Source organism: Aythya marila, assembly GCF_965140915.1.
Source record: "Aythya marila genome assembly, chromosome: 3".
Taxonomy (NCBI): domain Eukaryota; kingdom Metazoa; phylum Chordata; class Aves; order Anseriformes; family Anatidae; genus Aythya; species Aythya marila.
The window spans coordinates 27291485-27308311 of record NC_139044.1 but is presented as its reverse complement, the minus strand read 5'-3'; the positions used below and the strand labels follow the sequence as shown (position 1 = coordinate 27308311).

Sequence of the window (16827 nt, the reverse complement as noted above, 5' to 3'; positions counted from 1 at the left end):
CAGACAATTGAAATTAATGCTCCTTAAACATAGCTTAAATAAATACAATGAACACTGTTTCATAGAATCACAGAACGGTTGAGGTTGGAAGGGACCTCTAGAGTTCACCTAGTCCAACCTCCCTGGGTCACCGAGAGCACATTGTGTAGGATCCCATCCAAGCAGGTTTTGGTATCTCCAGAGATGGAGACTCCACAGCCTCTCTGGGCAACCTATTCCAATACTCTGTCACCCTCACTGTAAAGAAGTGTTTTTTTTCATATTCAGATGGATAGTACAGATTTCCGTACAATAATTTCCAGTTCTGAAAACCTGTCACTACAAACCTAAAATAGTCTATTGTAAATTAAGAATAATCAGAAATTAGATTAGCTTTCAAAAAGAATTAAGCATATCACTTCTGTCAGTAGCATATTCTTTAGTACTGCTTATAGTTTACTTTTACATGACTTAAGCCTCAAAAAATAAATTTCAACATCCTTTTCATATGAATTTTGTATGCTATGTGTTTCTTTGAAACACAAACCACTAAAGTAAATATTTTTAAAGCAATACAATGAAACCTTGTTCTCTTAAGGTGAAAGACCAGCTTTTTACTTGATCCATTTTTAAACAAGTAGGGATGTGAGAACATGAGAATCCTTGCCAAGATTCTAGGTGCTTTATCTCATATGGATTAATTTTATGGCTTAATTTATTATATTAAATTTCTTGAAAATCTCTGTGAATCTGTTTTTTCTCCTGTTCCAAACAGATCCTTGCACAGACATTGTAATTCCTTGTGTGTCTGATTCTCCTCAGTAGTATTGTAGGTTGAGAAGGTATATTTATTTATTTATTTGTTTGTTTTATTTGTTTTTTGAAATCTTGCTGAAAATCTTTGAAACTTTAAGTGATCCTAAGTTCCATGCTGGGTGTGACTTCCCATATCTTACTTTTTAAAACAACAGAGTTTTACCATACTGCAAACATAATTAAAGTTTTATCAAACTATTTGATAAAACATCTTTTTTTTTTTTTTTTTTTTTTTTTCTGATGGTCTAGGAACCACATTTTTCTTGTCCAAACAAGAAAAATACTTTGACAACTTGTAGTTAAATTTGTATCCATTGATTGCACTCCTTGCCACATTTTGATTAAGTCAAATCAAAACAGAGCAGAGCAGAGCAACAGGGCACCTTCTGCCATTTTTTAATAGTAGCCAATGATCTTCAAATAAGTCCTTTAATAAAGCAAGTATTGATTTTACTAATTGGTTCAAATGGCAAGTTGCCTCTCCTCTACAAGAGATTGTCTATAGTGGGTTTAACTTACACTTGAATGGTTATGCCTGTATTTGCAGTTTATCAATAATCATTATTTCTGCATCAGTATATTTCCACTGGATGACACAATCAGGTTTATTGGTCATTCATTACAATTTAATAAATAAGTCTGTAACTTTATAACTCTGTACTTTAATAAGTCAAAATAAAATTAGCTAATGAGGACATGTATCCAGCATTTAATTTCATTCTATGCTGCCTGTATGGCTCTCTGTTAAAACCTCCAACAGGAGAGAACACTAAATCCTAACAAAGCTTTTATTAATTCTTACCAAGACAGTCCTTCCTTTGTAGGAATCGGTTCACTAAAGTTTGACATTGAATATTCTGGGACCTGAAACATCAGTTCAATAAATTAATAAGAAAAATAGAGAAGATATATTTATGTAATGAAAAGCCAACAGGTTGTGAATCTTTATTAGCTGATATAGGCAAGTTTTAGCAGTTAAGCTGTCTAAGGCTAATTTGTTTCCATAGTATTATTTTACTGTAGATTTTCTACAACAAATGGTCTGTAGACTGTTTTCAGTGATGGGTACAGCATCTTTTAAGATGTGTCACATTTTAAAAATAGATTCAAATTCAGGAATATAACTAAATTTGAGCCTGTTCCATGCAAGCTGTGTTCCAAATTGTATTCAATTATTTCACTGTCACACTGAATCCATAACACTGTAATTATTTATTTATGCTATTTTGTATTCCATAAAGATTGTATTTACAGAATCACAGAATCGTCTAGGTTGGAAGAGACCTCAAGATCATCAAGTCCAACCTCTGACTTAACACTAACAAGTCCTCCACTAAACCATATCACTAAGTTCAGTATCTAAAAGTCTTTTAAAGACCTCCAAGGACGGTGACTCAACCACTTCCCTGGGCAGCCCATTCCAATGCCTCACAACCCTCTTGGTAAAGAAGTTCTTCCTAACATCCAACCTAAAACACCCCTGGAACAACTTTAGCCCATTCCCCCTCACCCTGTCACCAGGCACATGGGAAAATAGACCAACCCCCACTTCACTACAGCCTCCTTTAATGTACTTATAAAGAGCGATAAGGTCGGCCCTGAGCCTCCTCTTCTCCAGGCTGAACAAACCCAGCTCCCTCAGCCACTCCTCGTAGGACTTGTTCTCCAGACCCCTCACCAGCTTCATTGCCGTTCTCTGGACTCACTCGAGCACCTTGATGTCCTTCTTGTAGTGAGGGGCCCAAAACTGAACACAGTACTCGAGGTGCGGCCTCACCAGAGCTGAGTACAGGGGGACAATCACTTCCCTAGACCTACTGGCCACACTGTTTCTTATGCAAGCCAGGATGCTGTTGGCCTTCTTGGCCACCTGAGCACACTGCTGGCTCATATTCAGCCGACTATTGACCAATACTCCCAGGTCCTTCTCTGCCAGGCAGCTTTCCAGCCACTTATCTCCCAGCCTGTAGCTCTGCTTGGGGTTATTGTGCCCCAGGTGCAGGACCCGGCACTTGGCCTTGTTGAACTTCATACAGTTGACCTCAGCCCATCGGTGCAGCCTATCCAGATCCTCCTGCAGAGCCTTCCTGCCCTCAAGCAGATCGACACACTAGCAGATCGACACCTACCTTGGTGTCATCTGCAAACTTACTGAGGGTGCACTCGATCCCCTCATCCAGATAATCATTAAAGATATTAAAGAGGACTGGCCCCAGTACCAAGCCCTGGGGAACACCACTAGTGACTGGCCTCCAACTGGATTTGACTCCATTCACCACAACTCTTTGGGCCTGTTTTTAACCCAACAAAGCGTACGCCAGTCCAATCCAAGAGCAGCCAGTTTCTTGAGGAAACTGCTTTTTGAAACGGTGTCAAAAACCTTGCTGAAGTCAAAGTAGACCACATCCACAACCTTTTCCTCATCCACCAAGTGCGTTACTTTGTCATAGAAGTCAATTTGTCATTTGTCACTTTGTCATATGACTTTGTCATATGTATTATTTAATAGCATAATACATATCATACACATAATACACTCCCAGCCAACATGGGTTCATGAGGGGTAGGTCCTGCTTAACAAATTTTCTTTCCTTTTATGATAAGATCACCCATCTAGTCAATCAAGGGAAACCAGCTGATGTGATCTTTTTGGACTTCAGCAAAGGTTTTGACATGTTTTTCCATAGGATCCTACTGGACAAAATGTCCACCATACAGCTAAATAAAAACACCATACAATGGGTGGGCAGGGCTCAAAGGATTGTGGTAAATGGGGCTATATCTGGCTGGCTGGTGGTCACTATTGGGATCCCTCAAGGCTCCATTTTAGGGCCAGTCCTCTTCAATGTTTTTATAAATGATTTGAATGTACAACTAGAAGGTGTTCTGAGCAAATTTGCTGACGACACCAAACTTGGAACAGTTGTGGACTCGGATGAGGGTGGAAAGGCCTTGCAGAGAGACCTAGACAGATTGGAAAGCTGGGCGATCACCAACTGCATGAAGTTTAACAAAAGCAAGTGCCAGGTCCTGCACCTGGGATGGGGCAACCCTGGCTTTATGTACAGACTGGGTGATGAGACACTGGAGAGCAGCCCCGCAGAGAGGGATCTGGGGGTTGTGGTTGACAGCAAATTGAACGTGAGCCAGCAGTGTGCCCTGGCAGCCAGGAGGGCCAACCGTGTCCTGGGGTGCATCAAGCACAGCATTGCTAGTCAGTTGAGGGAGGTGATTGTCCCGCTCTATTCTGCGCTGGTGCAGCCTCACCTCGAGTACTGTGTGCAGTTCTGTGCACCACATTACAAAGAGGACATTAAACTGTTGGAGAGTGTCCAGAGGAGGGCGACAAAGATGGTGAAGGGCCTAGAGGGGAAGATGTATGAGGAGCAGCTGAGGGCACTGGGCCTGTTCAGCCTGGAGAAGAGGAGGCTGAGGGGGGACTTCATCACAGTCTACAACTTCCTCGCAAGGAGGAGCAGAAAGGCAGGTGACCTATTCTCTGTAAACACCATAGGAACCACGGGAATGGCATCAAGCTGAGACAGGGGAAGTTTAGGCTTGACATCAGGAAGAGGTTCTTCACTGAGAGGGTGGTCACACACTGGAACAGGCTCCCCAGTGAAGTAGTCACTGCACCAAGCCTGTCTGAATTTAAAAAGCTATTGGACTGTGCACTTAGTCACATGATCTAAACTTTTGGGTAGACCTGTGCAGTGCCAGGATTTGGACTTGATGATCCTTACGAGTCCCTTCCAACTCGGGATATTCTATGATTCTATGATTCTATGACATCCTTTAAAATCAATGATGAAAAGGTTGAAGAAATGAGGGAAAATGCCAATATTTTGTATAGGGTTTTTATAATTTTCCCCTGATTAGGTGCCAAATTTGCAAGACATCTCAGAATGAAATTTGAAACATGCTTCTACAGAATTTGTACTTGTAAACAATATTGTGATTTGCTTCCTGATCATTACATATAATTTATAGATGTTAATTGGAAAGTATCACTGTACTTCCCAGATGAGCTAATATGAAACAGAAAAGAGAGTCCATAGGACAAACTAGAAAAATTATGACCTGATCCTAGGTGTATTTGGTCTGGAGTTCTAGGGACATGAAAGAGCTTGATAGTATCCACATATAAAGTCATCATCAAATGTATATACTTTTTACAATTTCTGTAACTTTCCCATGGTGGCCATAATGGACTTTAACCTATGTCTACTGGATTTATTTTTTTGACAATTATTTGAGGCTGATTGATGTAATTGTTATGAAGGGAGCTACACGTAAAACAACTTTCAGGTCCCATCAGATAACTGCCAGAAAAACAGTTTTCTGAAAATGTTTTAAAATGTTGGAAATGTGCAACCCCCCTTTAACTGAACCTTAAGATAACACCTGCTTTTCTAAATCCTGTTAAAAGATCTGACCAGCTATACTCAGCACATTTGAAATACTTCTCTGAGACTTTCTATTGCACCATCAAAGTCATTAACAGTCCAGCTCTTCTGCAGCAAAGCCTCTTTACTCTTGGACCTTGAAGTGCGTAAAATACAGTAAAATGAGGTAAAAAAGAAAATATCCAAATAATCTTACTTAAACATCAACCTTTCCTTATAAGACTTAGCAGATTTTGCACACTCCAATAACTTGCATCTCTGGGAAATGAAAAATTACTACACTGCAGGAGAATATAGCCTGTGTTTTTTGCTGTGAGATACTCACTTCTAGGCATTACTGACAACTTGCTCAATAAAGGATTTTAATGTCTCCTCTGATGCTAGACTTTGACTGAGAAAAATAAACTTTCCCACGTAGCCAGAGTCAAACTGGGGCTTCCTCCAGGTAATAACCCTTTTTTTTTTTTTTTCAGCTGAGCACCAGCTTTTTTTTTTTTCTCCTCACTTCTTTTTCATAACCTCTCATTCTCATTCCTCCTTTTTCTCACAGATGTTTAACTGGGCAAAGTTTAGCTATCTACACTAGTAAACTGGAATATAAAAATGACAGATAAAAATGAACTCTGGTATTCTGCTTATTATTCATTATCTAATTAGCTTCCTTTCCCTCATTTAGAAGTGAGTGATATCAATAGTGACACCTGAGGGTTATAAGACTCCTTTCCTAGAAAAATGCCAAAAATAAGAACAATGACAAATAGCAGAATAGATTTTCCCATAGGAAACACTAATGTTTGAGATTTGGAAATTTAAAATTTTAAGCTTACTGTATTTGTGATAGTCTGCTGTTAAAAATAATATAAAAGATAGTATTAAATCTCTGCCTTGTCTTTACATTTGTGTGTCTGACTTGCTCTGTTCACTATGTCATATTGTCGAAGTGGATGCCAAGATCTGACATGTTCATATATATGTGATTATTTAAATCTGTAGCGTTTAAATTTGGAAAAACTGTAGATCTTGAAATTCGTTATTGTTTATTCCTCTTAATCAATTAGCCCCTAATTGCAAAACAAAGATCTATTTCAAAGTGAATTGACATCGAAATGTAATGAAATCGTGCAAAAGATATGAATCAATCTGCTTAGTATTTACTGCTTTAATGCACCCTGAATTTATGGGTGTACATGTTGAAATGAGGTAATTATTTTAAATATCACCTATGCTGTTTTAGCTGAAGAGGCTATGAAATTTACTTTTCCTTAAATCATCACTATGTTTGTTGTTTCGGGTTGAGAACAGGACACGGACAGCAGGATGCCAGAAAGCAGAGGAAGCAAATACCAGTCTTTTCTTTTTGTTCTGTTCTTGGGAGAAGAATAGAGTGTGATGAATTCCACACTGCTGTGAGTACCTGGTTGGGGTGTTCCATAGTGTGGATTAGTTGAATTTCAGTCCCTGCAGTTTGGAAAGATCATAGGCTATATCACAAAAAATATGTGCTGAGAGGTTCTCAGCACATATGTGCTCTGTAGGTTCTCTAGTCCAACAACCTACTCAAAGCAGTGCTGACTTCTAAATTGAATAACATTGCCCAGGCCCTTGTTTTCAAAATAACCAAAGACAGAGATTCTGCAGCCTAAGCTTCTTCCTTTTATTAAGAAGAATATTTCCCTTAGAGCCAACTGGAGTTTTCCTTACTTCAATTTCTGATAGTTGCCTCTTGGCCTTTCATAGTGCACCTGTGGAACAAGTCTAGCTCTGCAAGTCCCCTTTAGGCAGCAGAACACAACAGTTAGCTTTCTTCTTTTGAAAGTCAGAAGTCCAATTCCCCCAGCCTTTGTTGGTATGTCAAACATTTCAGTATTCTGATCATCTAACAGTTTCTCCACTGGATTTTTCCATTTGAAATATATTTCTGGTATTGCTTCTGGGACCCAGCAATGGTCATGGGATTACATATGTGTCCTCAAGATGCTGAGCAAAAGAATTAACCATTTCCTTTGCCTGCAGGTTGTGCTGTTGCTAATGCAGCTGGGTCTGTGGTTAACCTGCATTGCTGCAAAGACATACTGCTGACTCATGCTCAACTTCTCCCTCAGATCAGTTTCTGCAGAGAAGCAACATAGACAGGCAAATCCTAGCTTATTGCAATGCATGAGGTTAATCCCTCCCACATACATGAGTTTATTTGTGTTACAGACAAGGAAATTTCATGTTGTTCTGGGTTAAGTAGATTCACAGTTAAATTGACATATTCTTTAAGAAAGAAGATGACATTGGAACTTAAACTGATAATCATTATAAACATCAATTTGCTTTCCACTGAGGATTTTATACTTGCTAGAATTACAAGTAGATCATAGCAAAAGGTTTTGTTACATAAAAAGGTGTTGGTAGCAATTGATTTTGGCTATGTGACTATCTCCAAAAAGTTGCTTTCAAAGGTGTCAAAAAATAGCACTGTTAGTGCTATTACAAAGGCTTAATTAATTGATTCACTGTTGCCACTGTTATCAAGGAAAGATAATGAATATCAATTGATTTTTTTTTTAACTAAACATATCCTCTTTTATTTATTTATTTATTTACTTACTTTTTATTTCAAAATGTGAGCTCTAGTCAGATCCAAGCAGATAAAATCTTCCAATGTACCGAGTGATGTAAAGTAAGGGAGGTTTCATCATTCCACTGTGTTTCTTGGTGGAATCCTATGTAGCCTCCTAGACAGCATCAATAGAAAATAGTGCTGCTAGGGATTCATACAAATGTGATTCTACAATAACTGAAGTAGGGATTAAAAAAATTCTCGCTATATATATTAAATATTATTTGCATGCGTTTAATTCAATACTGAATTGGGCTGGCAGGTCCTCGCTGCAAATGAACACAATGACATTTTTACTTCAAGACAAGGAAGTGTTAACTGATGGATGAAAAGAAAATAATTTTCCTTTGAATATGTGATAGTATTTTAGACATCATATTTAATAACAGATGAGGGCCTAATACTACCCCGGTTACGATCTTGCTATATAACAATTTCAACAAGGTCATGAAATATTCCTGTTTGTGTGTGGCTTGAGGTGGAGGGGCACTGCTGTTTTTATACTGAATATTAGTCCTGAAAGAAATAAGCCCTCTATTTACTCATATAAAAGAGGCTTCAAGTCTTCCAGGAAATCTGTTTGAAAACTATTAACAGTATTAGTATGCAAATTATATACTAAACACTAAATGGGAATCTTGCAGCCGAGCACTTTGACAGGCATCACACTATTTGAACTATGGTAGTCCAGTTAAAAAAGCAATACAAAAAGAAAACACAGCTGGATGTAATTGTATCCAAACACATAGTTATTATGTTAATAAGGGCATGCAAATAAAATGAAATGTTGTCCAGCAAAGGTTTTCCCACAAAAACTTTGAATTATTTTAGCAAGATGTTCAAATGATGCAAGCTTTTGTTTTTATTTTAATTGAAAAGATGTTTGGTATTTATTCCTAAATATTAACAGATGAAGTGTGGCAGCACCACAGAAAGAAGAAATACCATCTCGTATCAAGTATCACTTCAATAAATATACTTTAATTGAGAATAAAACACAAATTGTAACCTCAATTCTTTTAGGTACTTCCAGTGCTATAATTTGAATCAGATTCTGAGAACACTATTATAATGGTAGTGATACATATATCACTATTTATATATAGTGATACCTATATATCATATACATATAGTCTTAAGCCCCTACTGTTAACTGAGGTTGTTATATGTACTTATGTGCTTATATGCCCTTTCACTGCCTTCCCCATTGTACTGAAGCTTCCTGAATTCCCGTGCCTGTATCTTCCTGCTGCTGCTCCTGCTGTGCCACAGCAGATTTACAGCAGCCTGAGAGGTTGTAAACAACCACGTTTCTGTAAGATTCTATGAGACACTGTAGAAGTTCAGTACTGGGTTGGGTCTCCTTCCAAAGAGCATAAGCTTTGACCTTCTTTAATTCCTACAAATCTCCCAGAATTTCCCGTTATGTCCTTTGCATGAACCTGCAGAACAGAAGTCTGGCCATGCAAGTTACCTGGGCAAGGTGCTAGATCTGTTCATACCTGTTCAGTGCTTGTGGACTTGAAATCTTTCACACTAAGAGGCTTCAGATGAGTTTTATGCCTTTTTTTCTTGTTATTTAGGGCATATTTCTAAAACAAAACAAAACAAAAATAATTAAAAAACAACAGCGAAATAAAAACAAACAGAACAAATTGGAAAACACAACAGTTTGTATCTTATGTAAGTGTGCCAGCTATTCAAATTGCTGCATTCAAGGGCTGTAAATATTGTTAAAAGCCCATGTCTTCTTCACTGCCAGATGCTGATGTAATCCTAAAGTAGATGTGTTGCTGTCTTTTTAACTTTGTATCTCGGTATACTGCCCTGTGAAATTGCCTTCTACCTTTGAATTGGCTATCATGCAGGGTTCTGTATTTTTCAACCTATCATTGTCTTTGAGAGTTACAAGTTATTTTGAGTTGTAATGCTCAGTAAGAATGAAAATTAACTTTTGTTGCTGAATGGAAGAAAAGCTTTTGTGGTGCAAAAAGTATTATGTTTGGTTCAGTTATTACAAAATTAAAAGACAAAAGACCCAATTATCTCTGGGTAGAACTGCACTAATCTTTTTTTCCTCCTGAAATAATACCATCCCAACTACAACAGTGTAAATTCAACAGTGGGACATGATCCCCGACAGTTTAATCATCTAACAGTACTCACAGGGAGACAAAATATTGTTAAATCACTGTCCTTTCTCATTCTAAAAAGCCACCAGGTGAGCTGTTTCAGAGATAACAACAATGGAAAACAGTGCAAAAGGATTTATTGTCAATAGATCTGCAGAGAAAAGCAACACTGCAGACAGAATATTGATTGCTGAAGGAAAAAAGTATTTCAGATGCATTAGACTTATATAAACCCTCTTATGTAACATGGTATAATGTTACATTTTATGGACAGTCCATTTTTATGAAAAAATGATCTCTGAATGTATGGGATATTAACAGTCTGTACTGACCTAAAAAATTTGAATGCATGTGATATGTTCACTATAGTAACTGTTACACAACAAAAAGTGCTTTTAGACACTAATCTCTGTACAGGATTCTCCTTTTTCACAAGTAAGCACAAGAAGTACGTAAATATTCTGGAAAAAAAAAAAAAAAAGAAAAAAGAAAAAAAAAAGCTTTCCTGGTGCATCACACAAATTTATAGTAGAAGAGAAAAGAAAAAGTCAAAGGAGAAAAAAAAAAGTAACATAATCTGACCTTTTTGTTCTCTGTCCTGGAAAATAAACATGAAGAAGGAAATTACACGCCTGTATTTGTTCATAAATTACTTCTACTTGATAATGAAATTTCCCGTTCAAACCTCTCTATAATTGTGACTTTGGTGGAGATGTGTTTTCCTTAATTTGCATTCAGAGTTACAGTTTACCAGAAATGGCAGATAAAAACTTTTCAACTCTTTTTTTTTCAACATCAACTTTTCAGTGACTGTCACTGGAGACTTCTGTTTCTAACAAAATTATTGCTTGAAAAAAAATGAAAGTGCCTGTGCATTTTAAAAATATCAACACAATTATAAAGACAAGGCCATAAATGAAACAAAAAGTATCAAAAGCATTGCATTTAATATATATATTTTAAGAATAGTGTATTTAACGGACAATCATTGCAAAACCCTTTAGAATTCACAAACAACAACTTCTAACTCTTCCCTAAGGCTCGCAGGGAATATTGTGTAAAAGTAGGTGTCCTCCACTTACCACCATCCTGAGCAAGGACAGACAGATTCTTTCCATTTACTAGCCATTTTTTTCCAAATGTTATTCAGACTTTTAATCTGAAGCTAAGAGACTTTAATAACAACCCTATGATGTACTAATTTCTCTGTCTTCCATGACTAGGCTGTAGTGTCTTTCAATCAGAAGCATTTAAACTAAATTTTTATGTTTGGAGCAAATGGAGCAAATTGAGGACATCACTAATGATCAGTTGCTGTAATTTAATAGAAACACTAGTGAGCAAACAGTATCATAGTTCTGTGTTGCTATGACCAACCAAAGTAGTCCCACTTACTAAGCTACCTCAAGCTATGTTGCAAGTCAGCTGAAAGAAATGTTTGTTTAAAACTAAGAAAAAAGCAATAAAAGCAATGAACTTAGAAAACAAAGAGGTGAAGAGGTGTAAGTCATATTCTTAGTTACTACCACTGTGTACTCTTCTTAGTGAGGTAAGTGATATGAACTAAGACAAGGACTTTCTTCATTTTACTATTTTTCATTTGCATGTTTGCTTCTAATTTTTATACACAATCACACAAAGAGTGCATCACACACAGGAGAAAGAGCAGGTTGGACATTGGGAAAAAGTTTTCTGGGAGTGTGGTCAGGCACTGGAACAGGTTCCCCAGGTCAGTGGTTACAACAGTGGTCCTGTTTGGAGCCAGTTCAACTTGATAATCCTTGTGGGTCCCTTATGTATGGCTTGTTCTATGATTCTGTGACTCTAAAAGCCACCATTTTTATTCACAAGCACAAAGCATACCTTCCCAAATCTAGTTCAAGAGGGATGCCAAATGAAGTCTTGAGGATATAATATCAGTGCCTGTTTTTATTCTTAGTAATGAGGAACTATTAATTCCACAAATGTAACATGCATCAGCTTAGTACTTCAAAGTAAATAAATAAATAAAAATATAATACATCCAATAAAAGATTAGGCTGTTATTCAATATATTTTTCCAGAGGCAAAGTACCATTGTCCCATTTAATGAAATGTATTTGTTTCTTGGCTCTGACTATGTAAGAAGGTTTCATTTTATTTTATTTTTTGTTGCTGTGAACAGCCACAGTTTTCAAGCATTTTACTTTACAATGAGACAACATAGTTCATGTCATTAGCTTGATAAAAGTCCTTATTTATTGTCTGGCAAACCTAAAATCCAAGTCTAGCTACTCCCACTAAAAATAAAACAAACAAACCTACTTTCACTAAGAATCTACTCTCACTAGATAGCAGACTTAGTACTTCCCACTCTCAGTGGGATATGTAATCCCTCTAAAATAAATAGGTAAAACTCACCATGGAGGATAACACTTTCTAGTTGTTTTCAGCAATGGATACAAAAACAGATTTCTGCAGGGAGTTTTTACTTAAAGGAAGGTGTCAAAGAAAGATGAATTAGAATAAACTAGAGGACTTGTGTCTTTTGGGAAGCTAAAAGATTTTGAGAATGACTCTTCGAACGCTACATCAGATGTGTTGAAAGTTGATCTGTTTAGACCAATAGCCTTCTGATGGGACTAATGAAGCCCATTTTTGTTGTTGTTGTTCTTTCTTTCTTTCTTTCTTTCTTTCTTTCTTTCTTTCTTTCTTTCTTTCTCTCTCTCTCTCTCTCTCTCTCTCTCTCTCTCTCTTTCTCTCTCTCTTTCTCTCTTTCTCTCTTTCTCTCTTTCTCTCTTTCTTTCTCTCTTTCTTTCTCTGTCTCTCTGTCTCTCTTTCTTTCTCTCTTTCTCTCTTTCTCTCTTTCTCTCTCTCTTTCTCTCTTTTTTACTTTCTTTTGGAAGAGAGAAATCCCATTTAGACACTCATTTGTAATTTATTTTATTTTATTTTATTTTTAAATCAGGGGAGCAAGAGGTTCACAGCTTGGGTGGGTGTTGCACAACTCTACTTATTTTGACAACCATGCATCTTAGAGGAAGATCTAGAATGCACATTACATGGATTCCTTGACAAAATCAAAACACAAACTTCTTGAGAGGTGGTTGGTTTTTTTTGGTTGGTTGGTTGGTTGTTTTTGTTTGTTTGTTTGTTTGTTTTTGTTTTGTTTTGTTTTGTTTTGTTTGTTTTTCAGATTCATGATGTCAGGAGTATGTCTTTGGTGTCTCACTCCCCAGTTATTAAGTATGACCAACAGCAATTTAATTTGAACTCGTACCTGTCTGTTCTTCAAATGCAGAGAAGCAGAAATATAAGAATACAATATGCATTTGTATATTTTCTGCTTCTCTGTACATTGCTTTCAATGCATTCAGCATAAAGATACACAGTTCTAACTTTGTCCTAACTACTGTCATAGAGTCTAGCAAACCAGCTCGAATAGCAAAATAATATCTCTTACTATAAGCCAGAAAAAATGCTACTTGAGATGCTTCTTTAGGCTCTAGGTCACTCGGGTTTTACTGTCTTCTGTAGGGAATATTGCAGAAGAACATGAAGTCACAATATGCCTCTAGTTTATATTTGGTTGTTGTTTTATTTTTATGTTGTTTGTTTGTTTAGCCTTGCAAGCTGAAGAGGAGTATCTCAGTGGAAATTGTATGGAGTTATTTCCCAGATTTTATCCTTGTGCTTTCTTTTATTTTTCTTTTAATAGCCTGGATGCGTAAACACTACTGAAGTGGATATTAAAAAGTCTTCAAGAATGAGAAATCCACATAAAACAAGAAAGGTAAGTATTGCTATAACATAAAAAGCTGGAGGTAATTTATAACATGAAGTTCCATAGTTTCTTAAAACATTTTTTCTTGCTGATGAAAGAAATAAATACATAAATGTATGTTGTTAATTAATAATCTCTTAAATAAGTTTGGTTAACAAAGGTTCTAATACTAAGTAAATGCTATCACATAAGAAAGTGTTCGGAGAAATACAGACTAAGAAAATAAAAATATTTTTTTTGTCATTTAGTAGATTGAATAAAGTATGTTAAAAAGTTTCTGTCGGTAGTTAAGGAAAAATTAATTAAAAAATGCTGTTTAAGCTATAATAGTAGTGCTTCTTGTGCAGATCTTAATGAAAAGGCTGGCTGTAGTTTACAAACATGTCCCAAATAGATGCACAGAAACTATGGAAGAAATAACCTTCTTCATCTATATTAAGATATGAACTGTCTAAGATCTCTGGGGACATACAGATTGACTAGAACAACATTTTCATTCAAATTCTTTGTATCATAATGATGTAGATTGAGTCCAACTTTAAAGTGTGCTCTTTGAGGTACATTTCAGTGTTTTTCAAAAAGAAAACTGGATTTAGATTTGTTTGCTGCTGGCCATCCCTATTTACGGTAATAGCTGCCTTTCAGTGTCACCCCGCATGTTTGATGTGCTGTTAATATAGAGACAAAATAAAAGTCGATCTTGTGTTCTGTGGCCTTATGAAATTGTGCTTTTTTGGTAGAATTTATTGTTTAAAAACAAAGTTTTATGTGAGTGCATGGCTTATTCAGTTTCTTTAGAAACTAGTGATCTGGAATAACTTATTGAGCACAACATACTAAAAGGTACTTTTTTACATATACTATTAGTATATGTAAAAGCCATTTTCTGAAAGCAACTATTGTTCCGTATTTTTTGTGTAGTCTGTCTATGGTTTACAAAATGACATCCGAAGTCACAGCCCTACTCACACACCAGTACCAGAGACTAAGCCTCCCACAGAAGATGAACTACACCAAGAGGTTTGCAAAATAACAATGAGCATATACTTTTAGATAAACTTTTTTTTTTTTTTTGGAAGTTGGTATTAAACCAAAAATTATTTTAACTGGAAAGTATGTTCAGAACAGATTGTTTGACAGAATTGTTTAGTAAACTTTTCACTTGCTTCAGGACATATGGATTTTGGTATGTAACCTTTATTAAAATTAATGAGACAAAACCTGACATATTTTGTATCTTGCACAAAGTAGTTGAAGGCAGTTAGGAACAGTGTAGTTGGTGGGTTCTTTCCATAGCTAAGCCTATTAGCTCCTTTAGCAGTAGACTGCTCACTCACTTTTACCATTCCACTTCCTTTTACCATTTTGATTAGAGATTTGCAGGCATGCTTACTGCTCAGTGCATGCATGTATGGGTTCATACATTTATCTACTGGTAATGTTTTATTAATCTTTCCTTAGGAATGGGAGAAGATAAAAGTCTGAGGAATTAGTAACTTTCTTCAAAAATCTAAAAATGGCTAAATGGATTTCATCTAATAAGCCATTAGGGAAAGTTTTATATTGGTTCTTTTTTATTTTATTTTGTTTTGTTTTGTTTGTCTGTGTATAATCTTTTCTATTCAGTGGAAAATTCCATTTATTTTAGAGCTACACTGGTAAGTGTAGTTTTAAGGTAGATATACTTCTATTCTGTGCCCTAGGGTAAATCAAGGTTGAATTACAACCCTAACAAAAAAAGTTATGGAAATACAGTCAAGCAATGAATTACTCATAACACTATTTGCTTTCCTTTCTTGCAGATTAAGCACTGGCAAATGCAATTAGACAGACATCGATTAAAAATGTCCAAAGTTGCAGAGAGGTAAGTAAATTGTTATATCTTGTTTTTTTCAATTATACTGATAACTATTGGGAAAACATCAGTGTAAAATAACTTCAGAGAAAGAGAGACAAGGGAGCACAGATGTTGTAAAGTTTACTTAAAAAAAGAGTGAGGTATGAAGTTCTTTTATAGTTATAAAGATGTCCCAGATATTCCATGATATGTTAGCTAGATAAACCAAGGTCACTGTAGGAGCCTCTGACCAAGTGGTCACAAGTTTCCCCTTACATTGACAGGGAGGCTAAATGGAAATAGGTTGGGGTTCACTGTTTTGATATTTCAAAAGGGAAATCACTGCCAAAACAAGGGATCTGGTTGGATTAGGTGATCTGAGCCTGAGCAAAATGGGTCTGAGCTTACATCAGGTCAGAACATAAGAATCTATCTCTAAATTGGACCAAAATATGTAAGGAAGGAGCTAGAAACCAAATAAAAATAATAATAATAATAATAATTAAAAAAAAATAAAGGGCCTTCAGAAAGACTATTTTCAGCTTAGGCAGAGAAAAGAACTGCGGTATCTTACAGATCCAGAAGTAGAGAGTGAAAACGGCAAAAAACAGAGCTGTGTAAGACAAAGCGAAAGAAAAAAACAAACACAAATGTATCTTCATCTTTTCATATACATGTGCACGTATGTTTGCTTTTACATGTGTACTTATGTATATACATGCAAGAACATATATATTTATAAAGACAACAGGTTAGAAATTTCTGTTTGCTGAACAAAAAAAAAAAAAAAGAATACAGACTAAATATAAGCAGGAACAAAAAGAAACAATATTGTCTTCACTTTTCAATTATTTTCAATAATTATTAGGCAAAAAAGAAGGTGAGAATAATTACATGGTAAACATAAATTACTAGAAAATAAGCAAAGTTTATAGTGTGTTTAAGTGAGTCAGAGTAATTCATAAACACTGAACACTTTGGAAAAAAGTTATTTGTGTTTTTTTGGAAAGCAATAAACTTGTGAGTAGTGCCATTTGATTAGGAAATAATAAAAATATTAACTGTATTTAGAAGAGGAAAAAAGGAGTCCCAGCAGCTGCAGGGCCAATAAATGTGACCTAAATAGCATGCAGTATTTTAGAACAGATTTTAAAGGAACTGATAATTAAAACCATAGGGGTATAAAATATGTTCCTTTATGAAAGCAAATGAGCATGGAAAAGGTTGCTTGATTTAATTTTTTAGTGCCTAAAGGAGCCCTAACAGGATCTTTGTGGAAATATTAG

The 16827-nt window shown here is 36.0% G+C and overlaps 1 protein-coding gene across 8 annotated transcripts in view; it reads left to right on the top strand.

Moving 5' to 3' along the window:
- Positions 1 to 16827, top strand: part of RGS7 (regulator of G protein signaling 7) — a gene marked incomplete at both ends in the record, with an annotated part of 260514 nt that overhangs the window by 200095 nt on the left and 43592 nt on the right. For all 8 annotated transcript variants that reach the window (XM_082758438.1, XM_082758432.1, XM_082758434.1 and 5 more), the window contains 3 exons: positions 13639 to 13713; positions 14626 to 14724; positions 15507 to 15568. In XM_082758438.1, the coding sequence (XP_082614564.1) occupies positions 13639 to 13713; positions 14626 to 14724; positions 15507 to 15568 (236 nt within the window). The remainder of the gene's footprint in view (positions 1 to 13638; positions 13714 to 14625; positions 14725 to 15506; positions 15569 to 16827) is intronic.